Genomic DNA, 25,763 nt, shown 5'->3' with positions numbered 1-25,763 from the left:
CAGCCTGTCTGCAGAGCAGTGCTCCTCCAGCTCTTGGATCATCTCTGTGGCCTCCTCTGGACTTGCTCCAAGAGCTGCAGGTCCTTATGTTGGGGACTCCAGAGCTGGACACAATGTTCCAGGTGGGATCTCACAAGCGTAGAGGGGCAGAATCCCCTCCCTGGCCCTGCTGGCAGCACAGCCAGGGCACAGCTGGTTTCTGGGCTCCAGCACACGGTGCCGGCTCATTTTGAGCTTCTCATCACCCAACACCCCCTCAGGGTGATGGGCTGTTCTCAGGGCTGTTCTCAATCCATTCTCCATCCAACCTGTATCTGAGCTTGGGATTGCCCTGACCCAGGTGCAGGACCTTGCACTTGGCCTGGCTGAGCTTCCTGCAGTCTGCATGAGCCTACCTCTCCAGCCTGTAATCAACACTGCACATAAAACTGCCCCACCAATGAAGATCAAGCAGCAGAAGAGCCACCCCGGGTGGGTGGGCTCAGCCATGGCCTGGCTCTCCTTCCTCCCACTGGCTGCCCCAGGCTCTGCTGAAGCCTGGCTTCCCATCTGCAGGCCATCCCTTGGCTTTCTTCTGTGATCACAGATCTCCTCCTTCCTTAAACCCTCTGCAGTGACTTCCTGCCTGATGTCATCCCTCAGATCTGCTTTTAGCATCAGGCCCCAGGCTGTCCTGTGGGTTGGAGGTTCAAGGCAGACTTAGCAGCAGCCACATGACCATGAGATGGCTTTGAAAGCAAATTCCTGTTTAATTGAGTTCTGTAAATCACTTGCTGGTCTATCTGCTGGCAAGCTGTCCAAGTGAAGCCCTCCTCTAGATGAGTTACCTTCTCCTTTGTATTTATCCCTTCTTGCTCGACAAGCACAAGTTAACTGTAATACCATCATTTCTCAAGTGGGAGGTGACTCTTCAGATTAAAACTGTGGCTCCTCAGTTCAAAATCACCCACAATGAAAGGTAACAAAATCACCTGCCTGTTCCCAAAGCCCAGGCTGGTTGTCAGAGATCTTTCAAGAGACCCAGTGTGTGTTTTCAGAAGGGAAGGGCACAGAGGACACCACTAATGATGACCAAGAGAAGACTGTGGCCAAGATTGTGCCCTCCTGCTACTGAGGCACCACACCAGGAGGAACACAGGAATTAGAACAGCTTCAAAAGCACATTTGTGGCAAATATATGAGCAAAGGGAATCAAGTTGCCTGCCCTGACCCTGCTGTGACCTACAACTGAGGATGGAATGAAGGCACTGTAGTTGCTGCCCTTGATCTTGGCTGGTTAAGGGAACTTGTCTGCTCTTTGGGTTAAGAACATCTTCATGCACATATTCATGCTTCAAGAACATATTCAGGCACCAACATCGGATCTGAAGGCTTGCTAGAGAAACTGCAGAACTTCTCTTATCTACAGGCAAAGATCTCCACTGGGACAAAGTTTCATGTTACATCACATTTAGAGAAACTTGCACAACCAGAGATGCTAGAAACAGTGAACGTCACCTCTGGAGACACCAACCTTCTCCATCTCAAACATCATCATGTACCTACTATCATTGTAACTCAACAAATTAGAGCTGTAGCAGCTACAGCACTAGCAGAAAGAGAAGGAGGGGTGAGAAAGACTGATGTGAGGACAACCAGGGTTGCATCACCTCCCCACAACAGGGTGAGATTGCTTGCACAAGATGGCATTCTGCCCAAAATCAAGAAGTAGTGCAAATTTATTAATTCGCTCCAACAATTTTAAAGAAATCACACCCTCAGACCACTGAAAATAAGTCAGCTTGTAATGAGATGAGAATATTCAGTTCTCCTTCAGCAGGGTGCCACCACCACCCTCAAAGAGAAGAAAATCAGGGTAAGAGGGATGGATATTCTAGTCTTGATGGCACTCAGAGGGAACGTGGTGAACAATGTCAGACAATAAAAGGAACAACATGTATGTCATTCCTGTCTTATCCCTTTGGCATTAAAGCCAACAAAACTAAGGGTTAATAATTTATTTGGAGGATACTTTATTTTGTGTGGAAGGAAAACCCACTGAGATGCAAGGACCATTACAGGACATTTGATGGACACATTTCAGGAGACAACCTCAGACACCTCTCTACTTGTTCTGGATTTCTTGTGAAACATGAACACTGAATGTCTGCAGCTCCAAGCAATTGTTGCAGGAGCTGAGGATGCTCTGATCACCCTTCCCCCATCCTTCCCTCTGCTCAGAGGGAAGCAGAGAGGCACCACATCCCTTTAGAGATGGGATTTGGATGATCAGACTTTCTGGGGCCTGCAGGGGGATAGCACAACAGTAGCTGGAGAAACAGAGGAGCATTGCTGCCCAGGTATCCCTTAGAAATGGAGGCACTTTGCTTCACAAACTGGATTTGGAAAACCTTCTGCAGAAGAGCCACAGATCTGCATCTCAAAGCACAGACTTGACCTTCAAGCATAAAGGTCTCACTAAGCAGTAGCTTGGATGGCCAGAACCTTTAAGGAAGGATTAAAAGATAAAACTGCACATAAAACCTGCAGAAATTGGAAAGCTAAAAAGCTTCTTTCCCTTAAAAAAAGGAAGCATTTGACAAAGTAGCATCTCAAGGTCCAAAACTTCCCAGGTCCTTCACTCAGTGGCACCTAGAGCCACTGCTTCTGTGCAGATCTGCACCCAAACACATCATTGGGGCTTTTCTGCACCAGAAATATCCTCAGTACATTTTTATGTCCTCAGTATCAGCACATTCATGAATTTTTTGCAAGCTTCTGACCACTTCATAGGCCACAACTTCTTTGGCTCAAAGAAGTTGCCTGTGGTTTAGTCAGGAAAATATGTTTAGATGTGATCATGCAGCAGAAAAATAACACAGACAAAATTAATAATCAAGCAGGGAAAAACATCAATACAGCTTATAACATCAGACTCTCCTATCACAGATTTCCTTGTCATGTGAACATAAGAGCAAGACTTACCGCTGCGTCCTCTCGTTGATGGTGTTGGCTCCCTGGAGATCTGAGAGTGGTGTCCGTGGGCTCTTCCTAGTGATACCTACAGCAGCATGGGAGAAAAAGATGTTTCCACCTGGCTCTTGCCCAGCAGGCAATTAGCAGAGCCATAGCTTAGCACTGACTCCAGCAAGGAGGAGCACGTACGTGTCATGGCACATGCTGGGCACACAAGGGTGCCAAGGACACCACGTCCCGTCTGCTGCCGAGTCACCACCCGTGTGAGTAACACTGCTCCAGCCTCCTCATTCCCCTCCCACATACTCTCCCTGTGTTAGGGAAACATTGTCCCAGCTCAGAAGCAAATGGCGTGAAGAGGTTGCTGTGATGGGGTGGGGAGACCAGCCACTCATGTCCTGCATATCCAAAATATTCCTAAGCTCTCCACTGTGCATGGGACAACACGAGTATAATGCTTGGAATTTATTCCTTGCACACTTCTTTCCTTCCCACAAATACATAGACAGGGGCACATCTAGCAAGGAGTATATACTGCCCGGGGAGGCTTTATTGGCTGTTGATCCTATATCCTTTGATAGGGGCAGTTTAGAGTAATTTGTATTTAATAAATACCCAAGGAAGTTCTCACGCGTGGTGACAGAAGCCGACATTTCCCACTGTTACCTTCCCCAAAGTGGAAATGTTTTGTAACCAAGTGTTTTTAGGAAGACAGAAGACAATTTTGGTAGAAAACAAAACACTTCTCAAGTCACTAAAGCACAGCTATTTAAAGCCTCCAAAAGCTCAAATTTGACAGGAAAACAGCAGAGCAATTTTTTAACTGTCTCGACATCGTTGCTGCGAGACACGAAACGTCGCAGCGCTCACCAGAGCCTGGGGAAAATGTATATTCCTTTACCCTGAGATTTCTGCCCTGGAAAAAAAATAAATGGCAACAAAACCCTCATCCCTTTCTAAAAAGAAGGAAGTCTAAACTGTAGCTTGCAACAGAATAGGAAGAAGCATCCCCTCCTCCCACCATTTATCATTTTCCTGTTTAATCTAACCCAGATGCTGAGTTAAAAGGCATCCTAAGGATCTTCTTATTCTGAACACAAAGGAAATACACAGAGATCTGACCCCATCCTGCTGATCTGCCATTCCTAGAGTCTGGCATTTCTTAAGGAGAAAATTCCTACCAAACCTCAAAAGTCAACATCTCTTTAATGCAACATCTACTGTCCTCCGTCACCTGCTGAAATGTTAGAACAGCTTGTCTTGAAGCATGAACACTGGCCAGGAGATGCCTGAAAAGGCTGATGATCCATCTGGGTAAGTTATTGTATCTAAAGGTCTCCAAATCACCTACAGATGCTGGGAAAGCAAGCCAGATAATTTACCCAAGTGCCTAGCTACACCTAGAGCTCCAAACTCTCTATTTAATCCCTTTTCTTGCCATTTAAGCTTTTTTTGGTTGCATTTCTCATCCTAGGAGTGCTTTTCCCCTTTCTGTACCAAGAGTTGCTTGTTTAGAGCACAGAAACCCAGTTGTAAAGGGCAGAGGGTGGGGAATGAGAATAATCAGGAATCTACTTAAAATGCCTCATTAGTATTTTTTGTACCTAGTTTTACACCACTTGTCCAGCTGTGTCTATTTTTTTTATTGAGTATATATGCCCAGACACTTCCCCACCAAGGCACTGAAGGCTTCTCTAACCTAGACCATCTAATGAAAAATGGGCTTTCAGAGGGATTTATCAGATTGATTTTAATCTGCACCCTTCTTTTTGGAACAAACTCTGTCCTCTTTCACTTCCCTGCACTCCCCATCAAAGAAACCCTTGAAAGATAAAGCCCCAAACCACCATCTAACCCAACAACTTGGGCTGAAGTTAAGAAGATATTACAAAATATGGCCACAACTGCACCTTGCATTGCTCAGGAAGAGGGAATTTCTCTTTCAGGCTCTCAGATATTAGCTGCATTAAACCCACATGGTAATTCTGCCAGCTTAGCACCTTATTAAGCAAGTTTTTGATTAATAAATTTACAGTGCACAAGCTGGGTTAGAGAGGATTCTTGAGTGTGAGGGTGGTGAGAGCCTGGCCCAGGTTGCCCAGGGAAGCTGTGGCTGCCCCATCCCTGGCAGTGTTGAAGGGCAGGTTGGATGGGGCTTGGAGCAGCCTGGGCTGGTGGGAGGTGTCCCTGCCCATGCAGGGGGTTTTTCTTCTGGTGAGGCTGTAGCTTCTTTGAGTTTGATAAAGCTAGACTGACTGTTTTATATCAGGTGAGGATCTGCTCCTCATGTTGTGAAGAAAAAGGAAAGAAGGGACAAGACTTGAAGAAGGATTAAAAGATGTCTGGTTTTTATCTCATTTAAATTCTGGTTGCTTTTCCAAAGCCTTACAAAGGCTTTTGTATTTTGTGATGTCTCATGCTGTATGCAATGTTATTAAAAGTACCTGTAATGTAATTCTCCTTTTTAGTAGAAATTACTCCAGTTTGGATGTTAGATCCGTATTCAGATATACAAAGAATGTGACATAATGTTTTCTTCTGTTTTTCCAGATGGGCTGAGCCCAAAGGTTTGCCATCTTTACCCACTTCTGTAACATTTTAGGCTTGGACTTGTGCTTAATTGTCTTATCCAAAAATGTTGACGCCTCAAAAATGGAGGGAAAAACTTCCCACATCCTGCTCTCACTGTTTATAGGATTTAGAGATGAAACTACATGAAGTCCATGTATTTCTAACATAATTATTGTGACCTTCGAGGTCCCTTCCAACCCCAACCAGTCTCACATGGCTTTGAGAATTCTGTAGAGTGATACTATTAGATGGTATATTTCAAAACACTGCATGCAAGGAACAGTGGTGGGAGCTGAAGCTTCACCCAGTTCAGAAGCAGGTTGATCTACTTTACATTTCAGGAATAAAATGATACTGACTTTTCAAGCAGTGTTTCAGTGAGACAGGTGGATTTGCCTAACAGGTCTTTGCCCTTACTGCAAAGAGCTTTGGCTAATCCCAGTGTACTCCTTACTCATGAACATCAAGCACTAGAGCTTTTGTCTTGAACTCAGAGGTTTCTAAACCCCGTCCATTGCTCTGCTGGAATTGAGACTCCAAGACCCCAGCAAAGCAGCTGAGATGGGAAGGGAAGGACAACTGGTTGGAGACACAAGCTGAGTACCAAATCACCTAAAGGGAATCTCAATATACTTATCAAATGAATTTGTTTTGTGCATAGCTAGAATTAATTGCACAGTTCAAGACAAGATGATTTATTTGGTCTCTCTCACAAGGATGACATGGATGTCATCTGGCTTCTGGGAAAAGCCAACTGCTGGGCCAACCTCAGCCCAAGCCTGCAGGGCCTACAAGCCTGAAAAATTCAGCACCCAAAACTTGGACACGATCCAACCCCATCTGAGCCTGCCAAAGAAATGAAGCCTGAGGAAGCACCATGCAGGAGCAGACCCAGCAATGGGAAGACAGGAATGATTTTGGACTGCTGAACTGGAACTGCTTGTCTGGCAGGTTGGATGCTCTCAGCCATTTCACAAACTATGGCCATGGTACCCTCGGATCCACGTGTGGTTTGATCCTGAGAGAGACCAAACTGGGTGGGTGGGTCCATAGCAAGTGAGGTTTTTAACCATGTCATCCTTGAGAGAGGGAACAAACTGATTATCTCCTCATTGAGCACAACACTGAGCTCAACTTCACTGCTTCACATTAAAGCTCTGTTACTAAGTCTCCTGAGCTGCACAAATTTCCCCCTTCTCACCTAAGCAACTGCAAATTAACACCCCCCCAAACCTCCCATGTTGCTGAGTTAACTTACAAATTAAATGTTTAATTATTTAGTGCAATTAAAATTACTCTACTGATAATCACCTTCCTTTTCAATAGTTACTATTCAGGTCACTCAGCACACCACCACCTAAAATCCATTGCTTTGTTGATCTTACTGTTTTATGTTTCTTTGGATCAACAGTGGGAGCTTGTAGGAAGGAGCAATGGACCTTAAATTAAGAACTAAAGTCCAAATCAATAACTAAAACACCTCAGCTCCCCCACTGCCACCTGCTGCAGGAAGCACAGAAACCTGACAGAACATTTCTTAGCACAAAAAGAGTATTTGTGAGGATGGAACGTGCAGTCACCCCTACTGCTGCTGTACTTACCTGCTGTGCATTTACACCTAAGTTGCACAATGTTTATGTTAGCAACTCGGGGTGAGGTTTTGCCCTCACAGACTGCACGTAGCAGCACTGGACTTCTGACAGCTTTCATGTGCCATGAGAAGGAAGAGAATAATGGCAGGAAAATGATATGTCTAAAGATACAACGGGAGTTATATGTTTTTATATATATATATAAAAAATACAGTCGTGCAGGCAAGAGTGTCCGTGCTCTCATGCAGGATGAGTTTATTAATGTGACAGGGGAGTGAGGAGGAAGAAATGGAGACCAAGTGCATCTTAACTCTTTCTGTAAAACACCATCACCAAATGTTTCAGCTTTAAGTAACAGCTCTCAGAGACCACATTTTCAGAAGCTAACGTCATTTTTTAGGTCCAATGAAATCCAAATAAAGTAAAACTCCAGCTGTATCAGCCTTATCTCAGGAATATTCCCACCAAATGTGTGGTGTTTTGAACTTGTTATCCCAGGTGATAATGACAATAAACCACACAAAAAATACCCTGAGCATCAGCATCTCAACGTCAGCAAAGCGACCAGCAAATTGATGCTGTGTCTCAAGAGCTGCAGGTTCACATTTTATTTAACTCTCCAAACTCTGCCTTAAGAATTTCCCAATAGGGTCAAAATTGCTGTCAGGCAGTGGGTTTGATACTGGAAGGCTCCTCAGGTGTTTTTTTTTACCCTTTCTATGCTGAATGCACCTGGTTTCCATTTCTTGGTGAGTGAGTGTTGTATCAGAGGGGAGGGTGGGTGGGGGAGCCTTACTGTACTTCTCCTCCTTGCATCTCTGCAGGATCTCTAAGCTCCTCTGATGAACTGGGTGATGGAGAAAGCTAAAACTATCCACACTTTTCAAAACGGCACATGGCACTGCATCATCATGCCCTTGGGAAGCAAAATAAAAACAAACAAACAAACAAACAAAAAAATGGAGAGAAGAGAAAGATTATATAAGCAGAAATCAGGAGAGGGGAAAGAACAAGCCCGAAGGACACGGGAGCTCGGGGGGTCGCGCGGCGCTGTCGGCGCCCGACACAATTTAACCTCGGTTTCCTCCGTGGCCACGGGCTGGACCACAGCCCAGCCCCACTCAACATCCATGTGAGCCAGAGCATCATCACTTGATAATCACTCCGTGGTGGTCTGGGCAAAAAAAATAGATGATTCAATAAATCTCTAGTTTTAAAAACCCTGCCCGTGCCTCTGCCGGGTTTTATCCGTAATTCCCCGGGCAGATGTTCCCGGACGTGGCCACCTCCAATTCTCATCCTGCATCCCAGAGCTGTGGGAATAGTGGCAATTCAAAGGAAAAAATAGGAACCATTTGTATTAAACAAGGGCTCTGTATTCCTCAAGGGCAAAGGACACAGAGTATGGAGTTAGGTAGGATGGGACTGAGGTCAGAAGTTGGAAGAAGCAATAATTGTGTAGCCAGGAGGACTTTCCATGGCCCAGCTCCAACCACAGGGTGGAGGGGAGGTTACACAGGTGACACTGTGTCTCTCCATCATCAAGTGCCCAAGGGACAGGTCATGCTGAGGTGTGATGAGGTCACCGAGGAGTTACCTTGTGTCAGCGTGTACAGAAGCATTTCATACCAACGCCTTAAATCATCAGAAAGGACCCATGTGAGCTTTCCAGAGGAACCCTGGGCCACCTGCCTTGCTTTACCACCCCTTCATGCTGCTCAGTGACACCACAAAGACCACTTTTTTGGGTGCTATCACTTTTATTTGGCAAATACAGGGGATTTTTTTTTTACTCTTTTGGGGCGAGGTTGGCTTCTTGGTGCTCAGCTTCAGGAATAAACCTGCAGAAGTCCATGGGACTGGTTTTGAGAAGGTGTTACCGTGTAGACCAGCTGCAACAGGCACTACCCCAAGGAGCAAACCTTGTTTGCCAAATGCAAACACAGCTCATTGAGGGAGGGCACAGCCCCAGGACTATGAAGCTGGATGGGGCTTGGAGCAACCTGGTCTAGTGAGGGGTGTTCTCACCCATGCATGGGGTTGGAACTAGATGATCTTGAAGGTCCCTTCCAACCCAAACCAGTCTGTATAACTCTACAATTAACCCTTTGTGAGAGAAAGGATTTAGGTTTGTGTCCAGCAACCCCAAGATAGGAAAGCTGGTAGTCTCCACAGCCTAGGGTACATGGAAAGGAACAGTTCTTCCATCAAGGTTTTGTTAATAAAGGGGTTTTGCATAATAAATTTGCAATAAATTGCAAAAAAAAAGTCAATTAGCCAAATTTCTTTCCTAAGTAGCTTGATAATGTTCCTTTCATCAAAGTTCATTAACAAATCTAGTTAAAAAATGTAGTTCTTTTGGACCATCTCAATCTTCCCTGATAAATTCAATAATAATAAAGAATCAAACGATTGAGGAAGTCCACCCTTCAGTGTGTTTCATCTGAGGAGGGTTGCCAGCACCATGAGGTCTCTCTTGGGCTGAAGAGAAAAGAACCCAACAAAATGCACCATGACACCATTTTGCTGCTCTTCACCTCCAGGTTAATGAGGACAGTGATCACCAAAAGCTGCACTATGAAGTTATCAGGAGTACAAAAAGAGGAGTCCCTAAAGCCAGCAGGAAAAGATGCTGATTATCCTTCCATCAGAGCACTGGTTGGCACAGAGAAGACAACTGAAAAGATGATGCAAAAAGAAAGCAGAGCAAAATTTTGCAGAGCTGCTCATGCATCAGCCAGAGATTTTCCATTAAAATCCCTGCTGGGTATTGCAGGAGTGACTGGAAGAAGCCTTCAGACAGGTAAAAGCAAGGGAGACCCATGTGGGGTTAAAACCAAAAGAGGACAAAGAGCCTTAAGAAAAAAAGCATCACTCTTCAGCTATTGCTCTACTCATTAATGACACCCTCTGATGGGTGGCAGCAGCAGCAGATAGGACCTCAGAAACCAAGAATGGGGCCACACACCTTCTAAAAAATGATACAGAAAAGTGTGCACACTTGGATGGATGGACGTGTGTGAAGTTACTCTTGGCTCATCTACCACAATTTTATCAAATGCTCCAGGTCTGTGGGCAGTGAGGTGTTCACACCTGGCTAATTAAAGCCAGCAAGGTTTGGTAAAAATCCAAAATAAACCTAAATAGATGCTGTCTGTGGTTGTCTGCTTTTGTCTAGCAAAAAGGGGTAGTTTTGGTGATTCTTTAATAATTCACACATGCCTTCTGCCATAGGTGCAAAGCATCGGGTTGGGGCTTTTCTGCATTATTTTGGGGAGCAGGAGGGACCAGGAGCAACCTGGCCCAACATCCAGACAGCAGGCAAGCCTTTTGCTCAGGCTCACCTCTCCTACAGCCATCTGCTTCATGGTGCTTTGGCAAGATGGGAATTTGGAGGGACAACTCAACAGGAGATGGGCATGAGGTCTTCTCACTCAAAACATGATGAAAACATCGTTACGGATCTCATCTTGTGAAGTGCTGCCAGCACCTGGGCAGAAGTCATGCTGGGGAGGGGATGGGTCCTCCTCCAAAGAGGGCAGAGGCACCTGGACCTGCATGGTCCCACCTCTGCCATCACTTTCAGGCAAGGTTTCCTGAGGGATAAGGTGGACCTGAAGGTGGGAATTTGATTTAGGTCGTCTCCTTCCACTAGTTCTGCCTATATAACAGCGCCTTTCTTGTGACTTCTTCCCAATTCAGGCTGAAGATGCACATCAAAATTAAGGATATAAATAATCTGAGGATTGTCAGGAATTTTAAGACAAACTTCCTCCAGCTTTTTGAGAGGTTTGGGGTGTTTTTAGCTCAAAAACCAGAGGAAACAAAGCACAAAGCCATTTGAAAGTGGAGTAAAGGACCCCAGATAGACCAAACAGCAGCAACATGTGCCAGGAAAGATTCAGAAACTCAGCCATTAGTGTGAGATTGGGTATGGAAAGAAAAGGCAATGCAAGGATTGAGTCTCCCAGAATTATGTGAAAACCTCCTGGACTCTTTTTTTTTTACCTATATCTTTTTACATAGAGAGAGATATAAGCAAGTCAATGCCAGAAAGTCCAGACTGAAAGAGGAAAGCTGGACAGGAGCACAGCAGGCACAACTGCTAGAGACACAGAAGCGAAGCAGGGCTTGAAATTTGCTCTTACTTCCCAAGACTGAATGTATTTTTATTCTCTCCTTGACCAAGTCACTTTAGTTCAGTCTGGGTTTTATGCAAGACAGAAGGAGGATGCTGGGAAAATGCAAACATGGATTTTTGGAAGCCAACTCTTTTGAGTGATGCTTCTCCCAGTGCCCAATACCTTTGCCACCTGCCACGGAGACCCAGGTTCATAAGAAAGATCTTTTCTCTTACACCACATCTGAGTGGTTCAAGAGGAAGATCTTGCCTTAAGAGCTGAAAGCTGATTTTTGCCTCTGGCTCTTCTCTGAATCCTATTACTTGCCCTGAACGAGCAATTTATTCTTTCTGCTTGTATGGTTTCCATATCTACGTTCCTCTTCCCAAGCTCCTTGGTTCTCCTTGATGCACACCCCTCCAACTAAAAAAATAATGCAGGGGCTGACTCTGTGCTTCATTTTAACTAAGATGACATTTTCCCTGCTGAGGTTCTCATTTAATTGTGAATTTCAAGCCCTCTTGTGCCCAGAAATTAATGGTAATAGCGTGTACCCTTCTTTCCAACATTGCTTTATGCAGAAAAATGGTCTAAAAGCACAGCCAGCTATTGCCTGCCACAGCATGATGATGCACCATTACTTCCCTTTAATTTAATGCCCCCACATTCAGCAGGAGGTGGTTCTGGATGACTGAAAAGCAGTACATTCTGCTAGACAAGAGCCATGTTCTCTTGCAGCATAAAGGGTGAACAGCTTGAAAAACAGGGGAGAAGTTTTGCCTTTTTTTTCCCCCAGATGTAACTGACAGTTCAAGAACTCTTGGCAAAAATAATCTGCCTTATTTGCTGAATCATTTTTATGTCTCTATCTGAATTATTCAGGATTTTCTATGCATGGACCCTACAAAAAGGAACAGCCCAAGCAGAAGTGAAGTGAAAATCTTTTCTCACAACGTGCACCTTCCAACATAAAAACCTACAGGCTCTTTTTAATGACTTTTAAAACAGATTCATAGCTCCTGCTGAGTCAGGCTACTTGAAATAGCGTAGCAACATATCAGACCTGACACACGTACCAGTTTTTTTCTCCACGTGCCGTTTCCCAGCCTCCCTGAAGGCCACCATGGCCCTGAAGAAGGCGCGCAGGACGGCCCAGCGGAACACGGCCACCGGGTCGATGCCGATCATCCCGCAGATGAAGGCGTTTCTGCTGCTCCGCAGGAGCGCGACGATGTCCGGGCGCATGTGATCCGTGTTCTTCTCCCGGAAGTCCTAGGGAAGGAGGAAAAGGAGGGGTGGGAAAGAGGAGAATAAACAGTATCTGCAAGATACGCCAGGTAAGACCTGCCAGGCTGCCTGGGGTACAACACGACTATGGAGTCACAGAATCACAGGGGTTAGAAGGGACCTCTGATCATCGAGTCCAACCCCCCCTGTCAGAGCAGGACCAAAAAGCCACACACAACTTGGGCAGGTCACTCAGAAAGGCATCCAGACAGGTCTGGAAAGCCTCCAAAGAAGGAGACTCCACAACCTTTCTGGGCAGCCTGTCCCAGGGCTCTGTCACCCTCACAGCAAAGAAGTTCTTCCTCATGTTGAGCTGGAACTTCCTGGGCTCCAGTTTGAATCCATTGCCCCTTGTCCTGTCACAGGGCACAAGTGACAAGAGCTTGTCCTGCCTTCTTGATGCCCTCATGTATTGAGAGACATTAATTAGATCCCCCCTCAGTCTTCTCCCCTCTAAACTGAACAGCCCCAGGTCTCTCAGCCCTTCCTCCTCAGGCAGGTGTTCCAGTCCCTTCATCATCCCTGTAGCTTCCCTTGGACTCTCTAGAGTCCTGCTTCTATCTTCTTTTTTTTTTCTGCCCTCATATTAGATGCCTCTTTAGGTCCAGAAAATAACTGGTTTATATTGTCCAGAAAACAACAGTTTTCTCTCAAAGCACTGCTCCTGGAGGCACCTTAAAGGCGATGCTGAAGTTTCTTTATTGCATCAGAAACATTATTACAGATTTGCAGCTGTAAATTCCAAAGCTGTTTCCTGCCTGCCCACCTGAATATAAACATAGTCATAGAGTCATCAGGGTTGGAAGGGACCTCTGAAGATCATCCAGTCCAACCCCCTGCCAGAGCAGGATCACCTACAGTAGATCCCACAGGAACATGTCCAGGAGGGTTTGGAATTTCTCCAGAGAAGAAGACTCCACAGCCTCCCTGGGCAGCCTGTCCCAGGGCTCTGTTACCCTCACAGTAAGGGCGTTTTTCCTTATGTTTAGCTTGAACCTCCTGTGCTCAAGTTTGTGTCCCTTGCCCCTTGTCCTGTCCCTGGGCACTGCTGAGAAGGGCCTGCTCCCATCCTCCTGCCACCCCCTGGAGATATTGATGTGTGTTGATGAGATCCCCCCTCAGCCTCCTCCTCTCCAGGCTGAACAGCCCCAGCTCTCTCAGCATTTCCTCACAGGCAGATGCTCCAGACTCCTCATCACCTTTGTGACCTGTGATGGGCTTTTTCCAGTAGCTCCTTATCCTTCATTAACTGGGGAGCCCAGAACTGGAGCCAGTGTTCCACATGTGGCCACCCCAGGGCAGAGCAGAGGGGGAGGAGAACCTCCCTTGACCTACTGGCCATACTCTTCCTGATGCACCCCAGGATGGCATTGGCCTTGGCTGCAAGGGCACATTGTTGGCTCATGGCCATCCTATTGTCCACCGGGACTCTGAGGTTCTTCTTCCCAGAGCTGCTCTCCAGCAGCTTCTTGGCTTTGCCCAAGCTTTCACCAACAACTTCTCTCCTGACCCTCACATCTCTTCTCTAGCCAAGTCCCCTCCAAAACACCTCTGTGGAGCCTTTGGGGCTCTCCTTCCCCAGCCCAGCTCCATGATTCAAACACAAACAGCTGCCAGGGAGCAGCTGGGTGACAGACCTTCACTCCGTACTTCACTTTGCCCGCGTAGTGCCTGATGATGAAAGCCGGTTCCATCACCGCCGGGAACTCGATGTAGGAATTCCCTTCGTGTTGACGCTTAAACTTGTCCAGCAGGGTCTGGTTTGTGGCTTGAGGAAAACTGAGTGGAAAGAATTCAAAAGAAGGTAACTGTACCTCTCTGGGCAGCCTGTCCCAGGGCTCTGTCACCCTCACAGCAAAGAAGTTCTTCCTCATGTTGAGCTGGAACTTCCTGGGCTCCAGTTTGAATCCATTGCCCCTTGTCCTGTCACAGGGCACAAGTGACAAGAGCTTGTCCTGCCTTCTTGATGCCCTCATGTATTAATAGACATTAATTAGATCCCCCCTCAGTCTTCTCCCCTCTAAACTGAACAGCCCCAGGTCTCTCAGCCCTTCCTCCTCAGGCAGGTGTTCCAGTCCCTTCATCATCCCTGTAGCTTCCCTTGGACTCTCTAGAGTCCTGCTTCTATCTTCTTTTTTTTTTCTGCCCTCATATTAGATGCCTCTTTAGGTCCAGAAAATAACTGGTTTATATTGTCCAGAAAACAACAGTTTTCTCTCAAAGCACTGCTCCTGGAGGCACCTTAAAGGCGATGCTGAAGTTTCTTTATTGCATCAGAAACATTATTACAGATTTGCAGCTGTAAATTCCAAAGCTGTTTCCTGCCTGCCCACCTGAATATAAACATAGTCATAGAGTCATCAGGGTTGGAAGGGACCTCTGAAGATCATCCAGTCCAACCCCCTGCCAGAGCAGGATCACCTACAGTAGATCCCACAGGAACATGTCCAGGAGGGTTTGGAATTTCTCCAGAGAAGAAGACTCCACAGCCTCCCTGGGCAGCCTGTCCCAGGGCTCTGTTACCCTCACAGTAAGGGCGTTTTTCCTTATGTTTAGCTTGAACCTCCTGTGCTCAAGTTTGTGTCCCTTGCCCCTTGTCCTGTCCCTGGGCACTGCTGAGAAGGGCCTGCTCCCATCCTCCTGCCACCCCCTGGAGATATTGATGTGTGTTGATGAGATCCCCCCTCAGCCTCCTCCTCTCCAGGCTGAACAGCCCCAGCTCTCTCAGCATTTCCTCACAGGCAGATGCTCCAGACTCCTCATCACCTTTGTGACCTGTGATGGGCTTTTTCCAGTAGCTCCTTATCCTTCATTAACTGGGGAGCCCAGAACTGGAGCCAGTGTTCCACATGTGGCCACCCCAGGGCAGAGCAGAGGGGGAGGAGAACCTCCCTTGACCTACTGGCCATACTCTTCCTGATGCACCCCAGGATGGCATTGGCCTTGGCTGCAAGGGCACATTGTTGGCTCATGGCCATCCTATTGTCCACCGGGACTCTGAGGTTCTTCTTCCCAGAGCTGCTCTCCAGCAGCTTCTTGGCTTTGCCCAAGCTTTCACCAACAACTTCTCTCCTGACCCTCACATCTCTTCTCTAGCCAAGTCCCCTCCAAAACACCTCTGTGGAGCCTTTGGGGCTCTCCTTCCCCAGCCCAGCTCCATGATTCAAACACAAACAGCTGCCAGGGAGCAGCTGGGTGACAGACCTTCACTCCGTACTTCACTTTGCCCGCGTAGTGCCTGATGATGAAAGCCGGTTCCATCACCGCCGGGAACTCGATGTAGGAATTCCCTTCGTGTTGACGCTTAAACTTGTCCAGCAGGGTCTGGTTTGTGGCTTGAGGAAAACTGAGTGGAAAGAATTCAAAAGAAGGTAACTGTACACCCAACAAAAAAAGCTTTTACACTTCTTTCTTGACCACAAATAGGGAAACAGAAACAACCTGAGCTTCCACCTCCGTGTCTGCAGAGCAAAGGCTATTTTGGAGGCTGCCATGTGGTCACGTACAAGCACAGGGTGTATCTGGTGTCTGGAGAGCTCTTAATTGATTTAGTAATGGTTTGAAATTGGTGATAAATGCCAAAAAATGGCATATTTTTATTGGGGCATACTGTACTCCTAGAGAAACTACTCACAGTAGCTGCGTTTATGTGGAACCCCATGTTGGCTTTGAAGCTGTGACAGCTCCTATGTTTATGGGGTATTCATATGTCTAGAAAATATATATATATATAAAAATCATTTATATATCCACCTTATATCTGAATAACTGCACCCACACAACTCAACTTTAACTCAGATTCTCCCTTCACTCAGCTCAACTGGGAAGACAGATAGAGAGAAACATGGGGAGAGAAACCAAGGAAACCTCTGTCCTTCCCCTACAGAAATTCCTGAAGTAGACTTTTAATTCCTATTTGCTCAGGCTTTTTGCTCAGCTTGCAGATTCTCCAGTGCTTGTGTTACCATCCCAGAAACACAACCAGAGACACAAGATAAAGACAAATCATCCCCACGAGCTGTTAGATCTTCCTGAGCAGAACATCAAGGATAAACACTTTACAAGTGAAAAAACCTCATTAGCAAACCCAAGAGCTTCCTACTTACTTGCTCTCCTCATCCAGCAGGTGGAGCAAGCCCGTCGGCTTCTTACTGATCAGGTTGATGCAGCTGGAGTTGTCGATGTAGTCGATGTTGTGCCAGCTAATTCCTTCTGCTCTATATTCCTCCTAAAGAAACCCAAAGAACTCACAGATATTATAACAGTATTGGGTGCAAGCAAAAAAATAAAAAGGTGAAATTCAAAGGGTTTCGTGGAAACTGATGCTCCATTTATGAAAATGAACAACTCTTCATCTAAGACGTCACTGATATTTTTTCTGCTGCAAAAGAAAATGATAAAGAACCAGTTGAACAACCTAAACCTGGGTTCTGTTCTTCTGTATCTCACAATATTAATGGCTGGTGCTACAAGGGTAACAAAGAGACCTCCAGGTAGCAGAAACCACCACTGCGAGACCATTTTTACTGTGAATGTGCAGATTTGGCCCCAAATTCATGCTGAGGAGAAAAGCACTACTTATTTTCCACCAAAACAACTGCAACTCTTCCCCTTCTATAAGGGTTATCTCCTCTGAGACAGATTTTCAACTGGATTAACTTTGAGCAGTCTTCTGCAGGAATTATTTTAGGACATCTGGAGGAAAGTAGAGTCTAAAAATCTTAATTATTACCATACACTTCCAAGACTTGTGGTCCACTCTCAAGACAGCAGTATTGGAAGTGCACCTTATTGCACCTGTTGGGAGAAGTCCTACCAACCCAAGCTGTGCTTTTCCTTCTCTAGCTCAAGACTTTTTGATAGCAGAATTGAAGCCAAAAAAGGGGAAAAAGCTTCAAAATTGCTTTAACATGATGCACCTTCAAACAATTGATTTTTATTGCAGCTTCTGCTTTTGTTTTTCATAGGATCAAAAAACCTGAAGATCAGGCATGTTCTTCCAACCCTGATCCATAATTAACACAAACTCAACTTGTATTGTTTTTAGAATGAAACAACCTGAAGTGCTTTGAGACATCTCAGGAGGAAATTTTTGCTAAAAAACCTGCCAAGTCCTGAACCCTGAGACATCCTAAACCTTTGCACCAATGATACATCCTCCGTGCAGATGTAGGAGCTTTTAACACCCCTAAAGCCTTTTCGGGTTAAAAATGTAGCACATCCCATTAGAAAAAGAAATCCTGAAAAGAGGGAACAACTCCATATGATTAATTTTATTCTTGTTTTCTTTTTTCTAAGGTTTCTGCAGAGCAAACAAACCCAGGAGGCAAGGAGAAGAACAGCCAAGAGTCCCTGTTAAATTATAGGCAATTAAACCCCATATTTTTTACTTTGTCATATTTGTAGCACGAATGGAGGAAAGAAGCTTCTATACAGCAGTCCAGCCAAGTGTAGAAGCCTGCATATTTCTTGAGGGACACTGAGCTTCTCCTAAGTGATTTAAGAAAGAGACAGTGAGGCGTGGAGCCATAATGGGAGTCAGCATCTTTCCTCAACAGCCTCCTTCTGACAGCTGCTTAATGGGACACAGGGTCCATTAGTCTCAGGACTGGTCCTGAGCACCTGGAGAGCATCAAACCTTGCCATGATGATAAAGGAAGAGCTTGTTTTAGTAGTGTTGGGTGGCTGGTACATGTCTCTTGGCTTATTTGCTCTGCTCTGGTGAGACCCCACCTGCACTACAGTTGTGGAGCCTCCAACATAAGGAGATCATGAAGCTGTTGGACTGAGTCCAGAGGAGGCCACAGAGATGATCCAAGGGCTGGAGCAGCTCTGCTCTGGAGACAGGCTGGGAGAGTTGGGGTGTTCAGCCTGGAGAAGAGAAGGCTCCACATGGGATGTTTGGCATCTGCACAGTGAAACTCTTCTGACCACACTAAAGACTTCTACAGCTCCTGAGATAACTCAAATAACCAACTAGCAATTAGTTGCAGTTGATTTTTAAAAAGCTATACTCCAGTAAATGACCATGAAAGGCCCAAGTTCAAGGTCTCTACTTCCTTAGGCTCATTTTCAGCTCTGTCACTGAGGGTGCACGACCTGAGCCCAGTCATCATGGATCTCCTGGCCTCTGTTTCTTCAGCAGCAGGATGTTTGGCTTATTTCCCTCCTCTGCTCTTCTTTTTCATCTAGGCTGGCTCAGAAACACTCACTCCCAGGCTATGGGGTTGTTCCCCACGTGTGTCCACCCACTGCTCCCTCCCTTCCATCCCCAGTGTGATCTCTTGCTGCGCTGGCCAAACACGATGAGGGATTAAAGCCCTCAACTAATAACTTTTTCCACAATAACTCAGATTTATGCTTTCATTTCAAGACAGGCACATAGGCAGCAGCAGGAACTATTCCAGAGCAACTGCTCCAAAGCTCAACTGGAAAAAAAACCAAAACAACCCCTTATTTCTTTTTTTCCAAATATTTTTCCAGTTATTGGTTTGGTTGCCTTCAAATACAGCCCAGGAGAACTAACGATGGCTTTGTGACTGACCAATGGAATTCCTTGGGTCTGCAGAACAGTTAGGAATCTTCTGTACAATTTCTGTATTTATCTTTTAATGACCATTTTTCTGCAGAATTAGGGAGCCTTAAAATCTACCTCCAAAATTTTCCTTCGCCTTGGAGGACAACAAGGTCTCTGCCACCTTTTGATGGATGCAGGGTCCTCACAGAGTACTGGAATATTAAGGAATTAATATTGTGGATCCAAACAACATGAGGTTTTCATTTAACAAACACACAGAAAAGATTAAGACAACAGGAAACACTTAAAACCCACCCAAACAAAAAAAGCCTTCAAGCTGGAGGTTAGTTGGAAATCAGCTTCAGTGTACACCTTGAATTTGAACCAAGTTAGGAGCAAATGCAAATGTGCTATTCCTAGAAGACCACCTTTACATCAAGAACCTAACTGTTGACATCCACAAAAGTTTCTAGCTCTGTAAAATCCATCGAGTCTTATTTTTGGCATCTTCATTCCCAACAGAAATGTATGGATTTACTCCTCCCATCCCTGGAGAGCTGAAACCTTGTCTGCTGGAATGATGCGAGTGCACCAGAGAGGAGAGCACTGAGTTCTCAAACTTGGCAAAAGGAATTGAACAGAGAACCAACAGAAAAAAAAAAAAAAAAAAAATAATAAAAGACATTCAGGGATTTTTTTGGAGTCCAGCAGCTCTGCATTTTCATGTAATTATTGGGTGAGATGCTGCTGGTTGCTCTCCCAGCGGCGGGTGGAGCTGCGAGGGGATGAGCGCTTCCCAGCCATGCATTCAGAAACACTGATGCCCCAACTCTGGTGACGTTGGCAGGACATCAGCCCTGGCTCTGTGTGCCACCAAAGGGACCTGCTGGTGACCTGCTGTGCCAGCACAGCACAGTCACTGCTCCGAGGCTGTCCCCGAGGTGGGAGCGGGGCTGTGTCGCCGCAGCAGCCGGGTCAGCAAAACTGCATCGTGGGGATTTGGTTTCTCTGACTCAGCTCAGGAGAAAAGGGAGTTGGTGACTTCATCTCATCTCTCTGCAAGGGAAAGTTCCCGTGTCTGTAGGTTCTTTGTTATTGTATTGAGTCAGGTGGGGCTGAGCAGGGAGGTGGCTCCTAAGGACAGGCAGCATCAGTGTGAGTTTGTCTTGTTTGAAAGGGGTGGGTTCTAGAGTTTAAAATGCTCAGGCTGGAATAAAACACAATTTGGGGTGTTCAAGAGGAAGGAGGGAAGGAGGAGGGGAGGGAGGAGAGAGAGAGAGAGAGAAAGAGAGAAAGAGAGAGAGAGAAAGAGAGAGAGAGAGAAAGAGAGAGAGAAAGAGAGAGAAAGAGAGAGAAAGAGAGAGAAAGAGAGAGAAAGAAAGAAAGAAAGAAAGAAAGAAAGAAAGAAAGAAAGAAAGAAAGAAAGAAAGAAAGAAAGAAAGAAAGAAAGAAAGAAAGAAAGAAAGAAAGAAAGAGAAAGAAAGAAATCCAGACCTTGAAATGCATGAAGTTAGAAACTAAGCATCAATCTTCCCTGAAGGTCACATGGCACAGTACGATTTGGGGCAGCAAATACACAGAATGTGGTAGAACATCCAACATTGTCATGGGTGAAAATGAAAGGGACTCCAGTAATGAGGAAGCTAAGCATTACTACAGAGAAGCCCTGCCTGCCTCCAGCTGACTGCAGAGTTCAAACCCTGCTTTTTCTACACAGAATAATGAAATGAAGATCAAAACACACATGCTGAGCATCAGGAAAACCTTCTCAACTGGGACACAAGGCTTGATGGAAACCCTCCTGCTAGGAACAGAAAACATCCCTAATTTTATATTTCAACCTGTAGAGAAAAAAATCCTGTTATCTTTCCAGGAGTGTTGGATCAGTTCTGCTATCAGGGCTTTATTTTGATGCTCAAGCAAAGGGAAACTCTCTAATATGCAGTGGGATTCAAGTTTTGTGTATCTTGAATGGGAGAAAAAACCCAGGAGCCCAATAGCACTTTGGAGGTGCTGGAAAACATCTCTAGCCAATCCACAGGGTCTCCAGTATGAATTATCCCATACCTGGCCATGATCAACAGTAAGGAGAACCATCTGCTAAAAAGAATAATAGGAGGAGAAAACATGAAATAGGATTTTTAAGCTCATACATAGCTCACTGGGGTCTTCTGCTCCCTAAAATCATATGGTAAAATCAAGAGGAGGTTGGAGGGAGTGATCAGGAGCTTGAAAAACTTAGAAGAAAAGGAGCACAGAAACCCTGAGAAGAAATGAAGCAGGACAGATGTGATAAAAATACAGAATCAAAAACATAACAAGAAGTTTCCCGACTATCTAAAAGCACAAAGCTGAGCAATTAGCAAGTACAAACCAAAAGGAAGTGAAAAATCAGGCCTAAATATATTATTTTTCTATGCTCTATGGAATTTTTTGTCCTATCTCAGGATATCAAAGGTCAAAGATCTGCCATGAGATCTGAAGGGTGTTGGGCACCCAACAGACTGCAAGCCAAGAGACATGAAATCATCTCAGCACTTCAGTGCCCAGGAGGCAAATGTCTTCTATTGTGGGGATACTGACATTAGTCACAGTGAAAATTGAGAAGCAGCCCCCCAAAAATTACATTTTAAACCCAAAGACAGGGATGATGCTCTCTCTGGCCTCTTCTGGGGCTGGGATAAGGCTGATGGTAAAAAGAAGGGTTAAATGTTTCAGTTTTTAATCAAGTCCAATTAGGAAATGGAAGCATATTAAGGAGGAAAGGAAAACCAAAAGTGTTCATTATTTGGGTGGAACCACACAGAAGGGAAACTGGACATTTTGTGCTTTCCCAAAGCATGACAATCCCTGCTTCAGGAACACTCAAGTAAATCCCAAAAGCAGAGGAAAACCCATCAGCTCCTTCCTCTCCTCCCAGATGGAGCAGGATAAGCCCCAGCAGTTAATCTGTCCAAGCTTTTCATTACCCAGGCACTGGAAAACCTGGTTTATGCAATAAAAATTGCTGAAATAAAGCAGGAAATTGACTGAAAAATCCATTTTTCCAGCACAGCTCCACGTGGGAATGCTTCCCAGCACGTTCCCATTGTAAAAATTCACCTAATCCAGAGCCATCCACTCTGATGCAATTGATAGGCAGACACTTTTGGATGTCTAAATGTATCTATTTTGCCTCAAAATTCACAACAGAACAGAAGGGTGTGAAATTCCCTCATCCAGACTCTAACACCATCTGCTTCAGCTTCAGATGGTGTTTGCAAAGTGGGAAACTAGGATTTAAACCCCATTTCACATCTCTCTCCATTCCTAGCTCATTTCCCAGCTTAAAATAATCTCCAAATATTCTTCAAAAAATGAGTCAATTTGACACTCACCAAAACATAAACCTTTGCAAATTCACACCTAGAGCAACTAAACAAGTGTGTAAATTGTTTCTCTCTTTGTTGCTCACCTAGAAACAAGGTCCCATTGACCTTGCAGATGCCCATGGACAAGAAGATGTATCACAAGCACCTCAAAAGTTCAGTTAAAAAATTAGAAGCAAAGTTGTATTTGCGAACTCTGTTGAAAACCTTGCAGGAAAGGACATAATATTTAATGTTTTAAACATTTCATTAAAATAAGTCATTGTTACATGATAAACTAAAGAAGATAAACCTTGTTAAACCTCCTTTCTGGATCTATCCATATATGTATATAACCTAAAATCACAGAATCACAGTTATAGAATGGTTTGGGTTGGAAGGGACCTTCAAGATCATCCAGATCCAACCCCCTGCATGGGCAGGGACACCTCCCACCAGCCCAGGTTGCTCCAAACCCCATCCAACCTGGCCTTGGACACTTCTCACCACCCTCATACTAAAGAAGTTCCTCCTAATGTCTAATCTAAATCTCCCCTCTTCCAGTTTTCTCTGCTTGGGCAAGCTTTTCCAAGCCTGGAAATGGCAGCAAGGTGTGGGGGAATCTCTTCAGGATTCTCCCTGAGAGAGAGATCCACCCAGGATCCACCCATCCATGAATAAATCCACCCCATGGAGGATTAATTACTTGTTCAGCAAACACAGGTAGGCATGGTGAGTCAGTCCCAGCAGAATCATCTGGGCTTAATCTGATAATTAAAACAAGCTTGATATGATAAAACCTTGAGATGGGAAAGCCTTATTATTAGAGAGCCCCCAAAGGAAGGAGACCAGGGACTGGTTTGGTGCCAGGACTCACGTGCTGCCACCCATGTGGATGTCTCAAGCTCCTGACATCCCTCCCAAAGAGGAACCTGAAGCTGGTGCTGCCCACACTTTCATTTATGAACCAGGATTGTTATGTTTGTTCTCAAATTAAGCAGAAAAGGAATTTATATACAGAGGCATCTAGATAAATATACATATTTTTAATAACGTGCCTGCAGACACAGTATATATAAATGTCTTTGCATCCTCTATAAATGCCTGGTCTATAAAGGGGTTTGTAAGTTGCTCTATTTTAAGGACGTCTGGCAATGCTGGGGTTCTGGTAACAACCTCCCCTGCATTTCTTCTGCCACCCAGTTTTAAGTTGCAAACTACTTAGGGCATGTTGGCAGCTGGTTTTGAAGCAAAGGTGCTCCTTGAGATGGTCTTCTCCTTTAAGGTGACTACTTCAGAGGCTCCTCAGTGAATGGCAAGTGAATTTGGCTTTATTTTGAGGCTGATCCTTTGCCTGCTGACCACCTCCCATCTGCTCCATATAAGCAGCCTGAGATTTTAATTCGTTGTAATTTGGACTGTCCATTATTAGAGAAAGTGATTTAAACCAGCAGGTTCAGCCCAGGGTTTTGTGCACGTGGCTGTATGAGCTATGTCAGATCTGCAGCATCTATCTCTGAGCTGAAACCAGCTCCTTGTGCTTCAGTGGCCACAGCAGGTTTCAGTCATAAATTCTATTCTGCTCTCAAATGGGGAAAATGGGTTTTGCCTGATTCAGGTGGCATAACACACCTCCCATCCCCTCCCTTTGCAGGAGCATCCTTCTTCCCAACCCTCTTAAAATAGCCAGGAGAAGCATGAGCTTCAAGATGCTGTTTAATCTGCTGGCAGACTCATCTCTTTCATTTTTTGCCATCTGAATGAAAGAGGAAAATAAATATCTGTCAATGCAGGCCTTGCAAGGTGTATCAGGCTCAGGAATGTGAAGGGCGCCTCCACAGTGGTCATGATCAGCACCAGACTGGTCCTCCAGGTTAAAGCTCTTTCTTCCCTTCCAGTCCTCACTTCACACTTGTGTCAATAAACACACTGGCTCCTCTTTCTTCTCTCATTCATTCACACTTAGAGTGGGCTCACAGTACTCCCAATTTTATTTATATATCTATCTCTCTCTCTATATATATATTTATCCAATGCTACCCCTGCAAAACCTTGTTACCATGCCACACAAACTGTTCAGGCAACATGGTGATAACCACATATTCAACCTGCCTGATCAGCTCAACAGCATTTTACCTAAAGATTTCTTTTCTAATTAATTTTAAAAAAGGAAAAGCTTGGCCCTTCTGTTGTCCATCTCCCAAATGGAATCTGCTTTTCTCTCTTTTAACCAAAATATGTGCTTGAACCTTCCAATTACAGATCTTCCAACTTGCAAACAGGAGCTCTCAGTGCATTTATCTGGGCTTTTATGGTGTCAACCACAGATGGAGGTTTCTCTACACTGGGCTTCAATTAAAGGTCAGGAAATTACATTTAAAAAAAACCAAACAACCCATCTAAAGCAACTCAAACCTGTTTCTTTGGGTATCTAATTCTAAAGTTGAAAAGATGCAGAAAACCAGCACTTCACACAAGCAAAGTTTTCTAACGTATTTTCTAATGATATTTTAAGCATGTTTTCTAACTTGCCCACCAAGGATGCTGTTACGGAGATGTAATAATAGAATTTCTGGGGTTCATATATAATACTATATATAGCAGGGAGGTTGGAACTATATGATCTTTAAGGTCCATTCCAACTCACACTATTTTATGATATTATGGTACATATAGAGAATATAATCTATTACGATATATTCTCCCCACCCAGAGCACTGTGTCCAGTTCTGGAGGCCCCAACATAAGGACATGGAGCTCCTGGAGAGAGTCCAAGGAGGCCATGAAGATGGTCTGAGGGCTGGAGTAGCTCTGCTCTGGAGACAGGCTGAGAGAGTTGGGGTGTTCAGCCTGGAGAAGAGAAGGCTCCAGGGAGACCTTAGAGCAGCTTCCAGTGCCTGAAGGGGCTCCAGGAAAGCTGGGGAGGGACTTGGGACAAGGGCAGGGAGGGAGAGGACAAGGGGGAAGGGATGGAAACTGGAAGAGGGGAGATTGAGGTGAGACATGAGGAGGGAATTCTTGAGAGTGAGGGTGGTGACACTGGTGGCTGCCCAGGGAAGCTGTGGCTGCCCCATCCCTGGCAGTGTTGAAGGGCAGGTTGGATGGGGCTTGGAGCAGCCTGGGCTGGTGGGAGGTGTCCCTGCCCATGCAGGGGGTTGGATCTGGGTGATCTTGAAGGTCCCATCCAACCCAAACCAGTCTGGGATTCTGTATTTTGAATGCTTGTCATCCAGGAACAAGGGGGTGGCAAAGCCCTGCTCAGCCCCAGCCAGCAGCTCCCAGGAGGGGAGGACCCAACCAGTGCTCTGGGAGACCGATGGGGACCAGAGCTGTGTTTTATTTCAATCCTGTAGCTGGAAATCTTCCTATCCTA

At 45.3% G+C, this 25,763-nt stretch overlaps 1 protein-coding gene across 1 annotated transcript in view; it reads right to left on the bottom strand.

Annotated features, from left to right (window-relative positions):
* MYO9A (myosin IXA) overlaps positions 1-25,763 on the bottom strand; it is a 162,275-nt gene that overhangs the window by 44,854 nt on the left and 91,658 nt on the right. The window contains exons 11-15 of the mRNA XM_010005936.1: positions 16,633-16,754; positions 15,731-15,872; positions 12,316-12,511; positions 7,915-8,034; positions 2,965-3,040 (exon numbers count right to left, since the gene is read on the bottom strand). Of these exons, the coding sequence (XP_010004238.1) occupies positions 2,965-3,040; positions 7,915-8,034; positions 12,316-12,511; positions 15,731-15,872; positions 16,633-16,754 (656 nt within the window). The remainder of the gene's footprint in view (positions 1-2,964; positions 3,041-7,914; positions 8,035-12,315; positions 12,512-15,730; positions 15,873-16,632; positions 16,755-25,763) is intronic.

This window comes from Chaetura pelagica, unplaced genomic scaffold (genome assembly GCF_000747805.2).
Source record: "Chaetura pelagica isolate M959 unplaced genomic scaffold, ChaPel_1.0 scaffold369, whole genome shotgun sequence".
Lineage (NCBI taxonomy): Eukaryota > Metazoa > Chordata > Aves > Apodiformes > Apodidae > Chaetura > Chaetura pelagica.
Note: the sequence above shows the minus strand (reverse complement) of the source record. Positions and strands in the feature narration are given on the sequence as shown.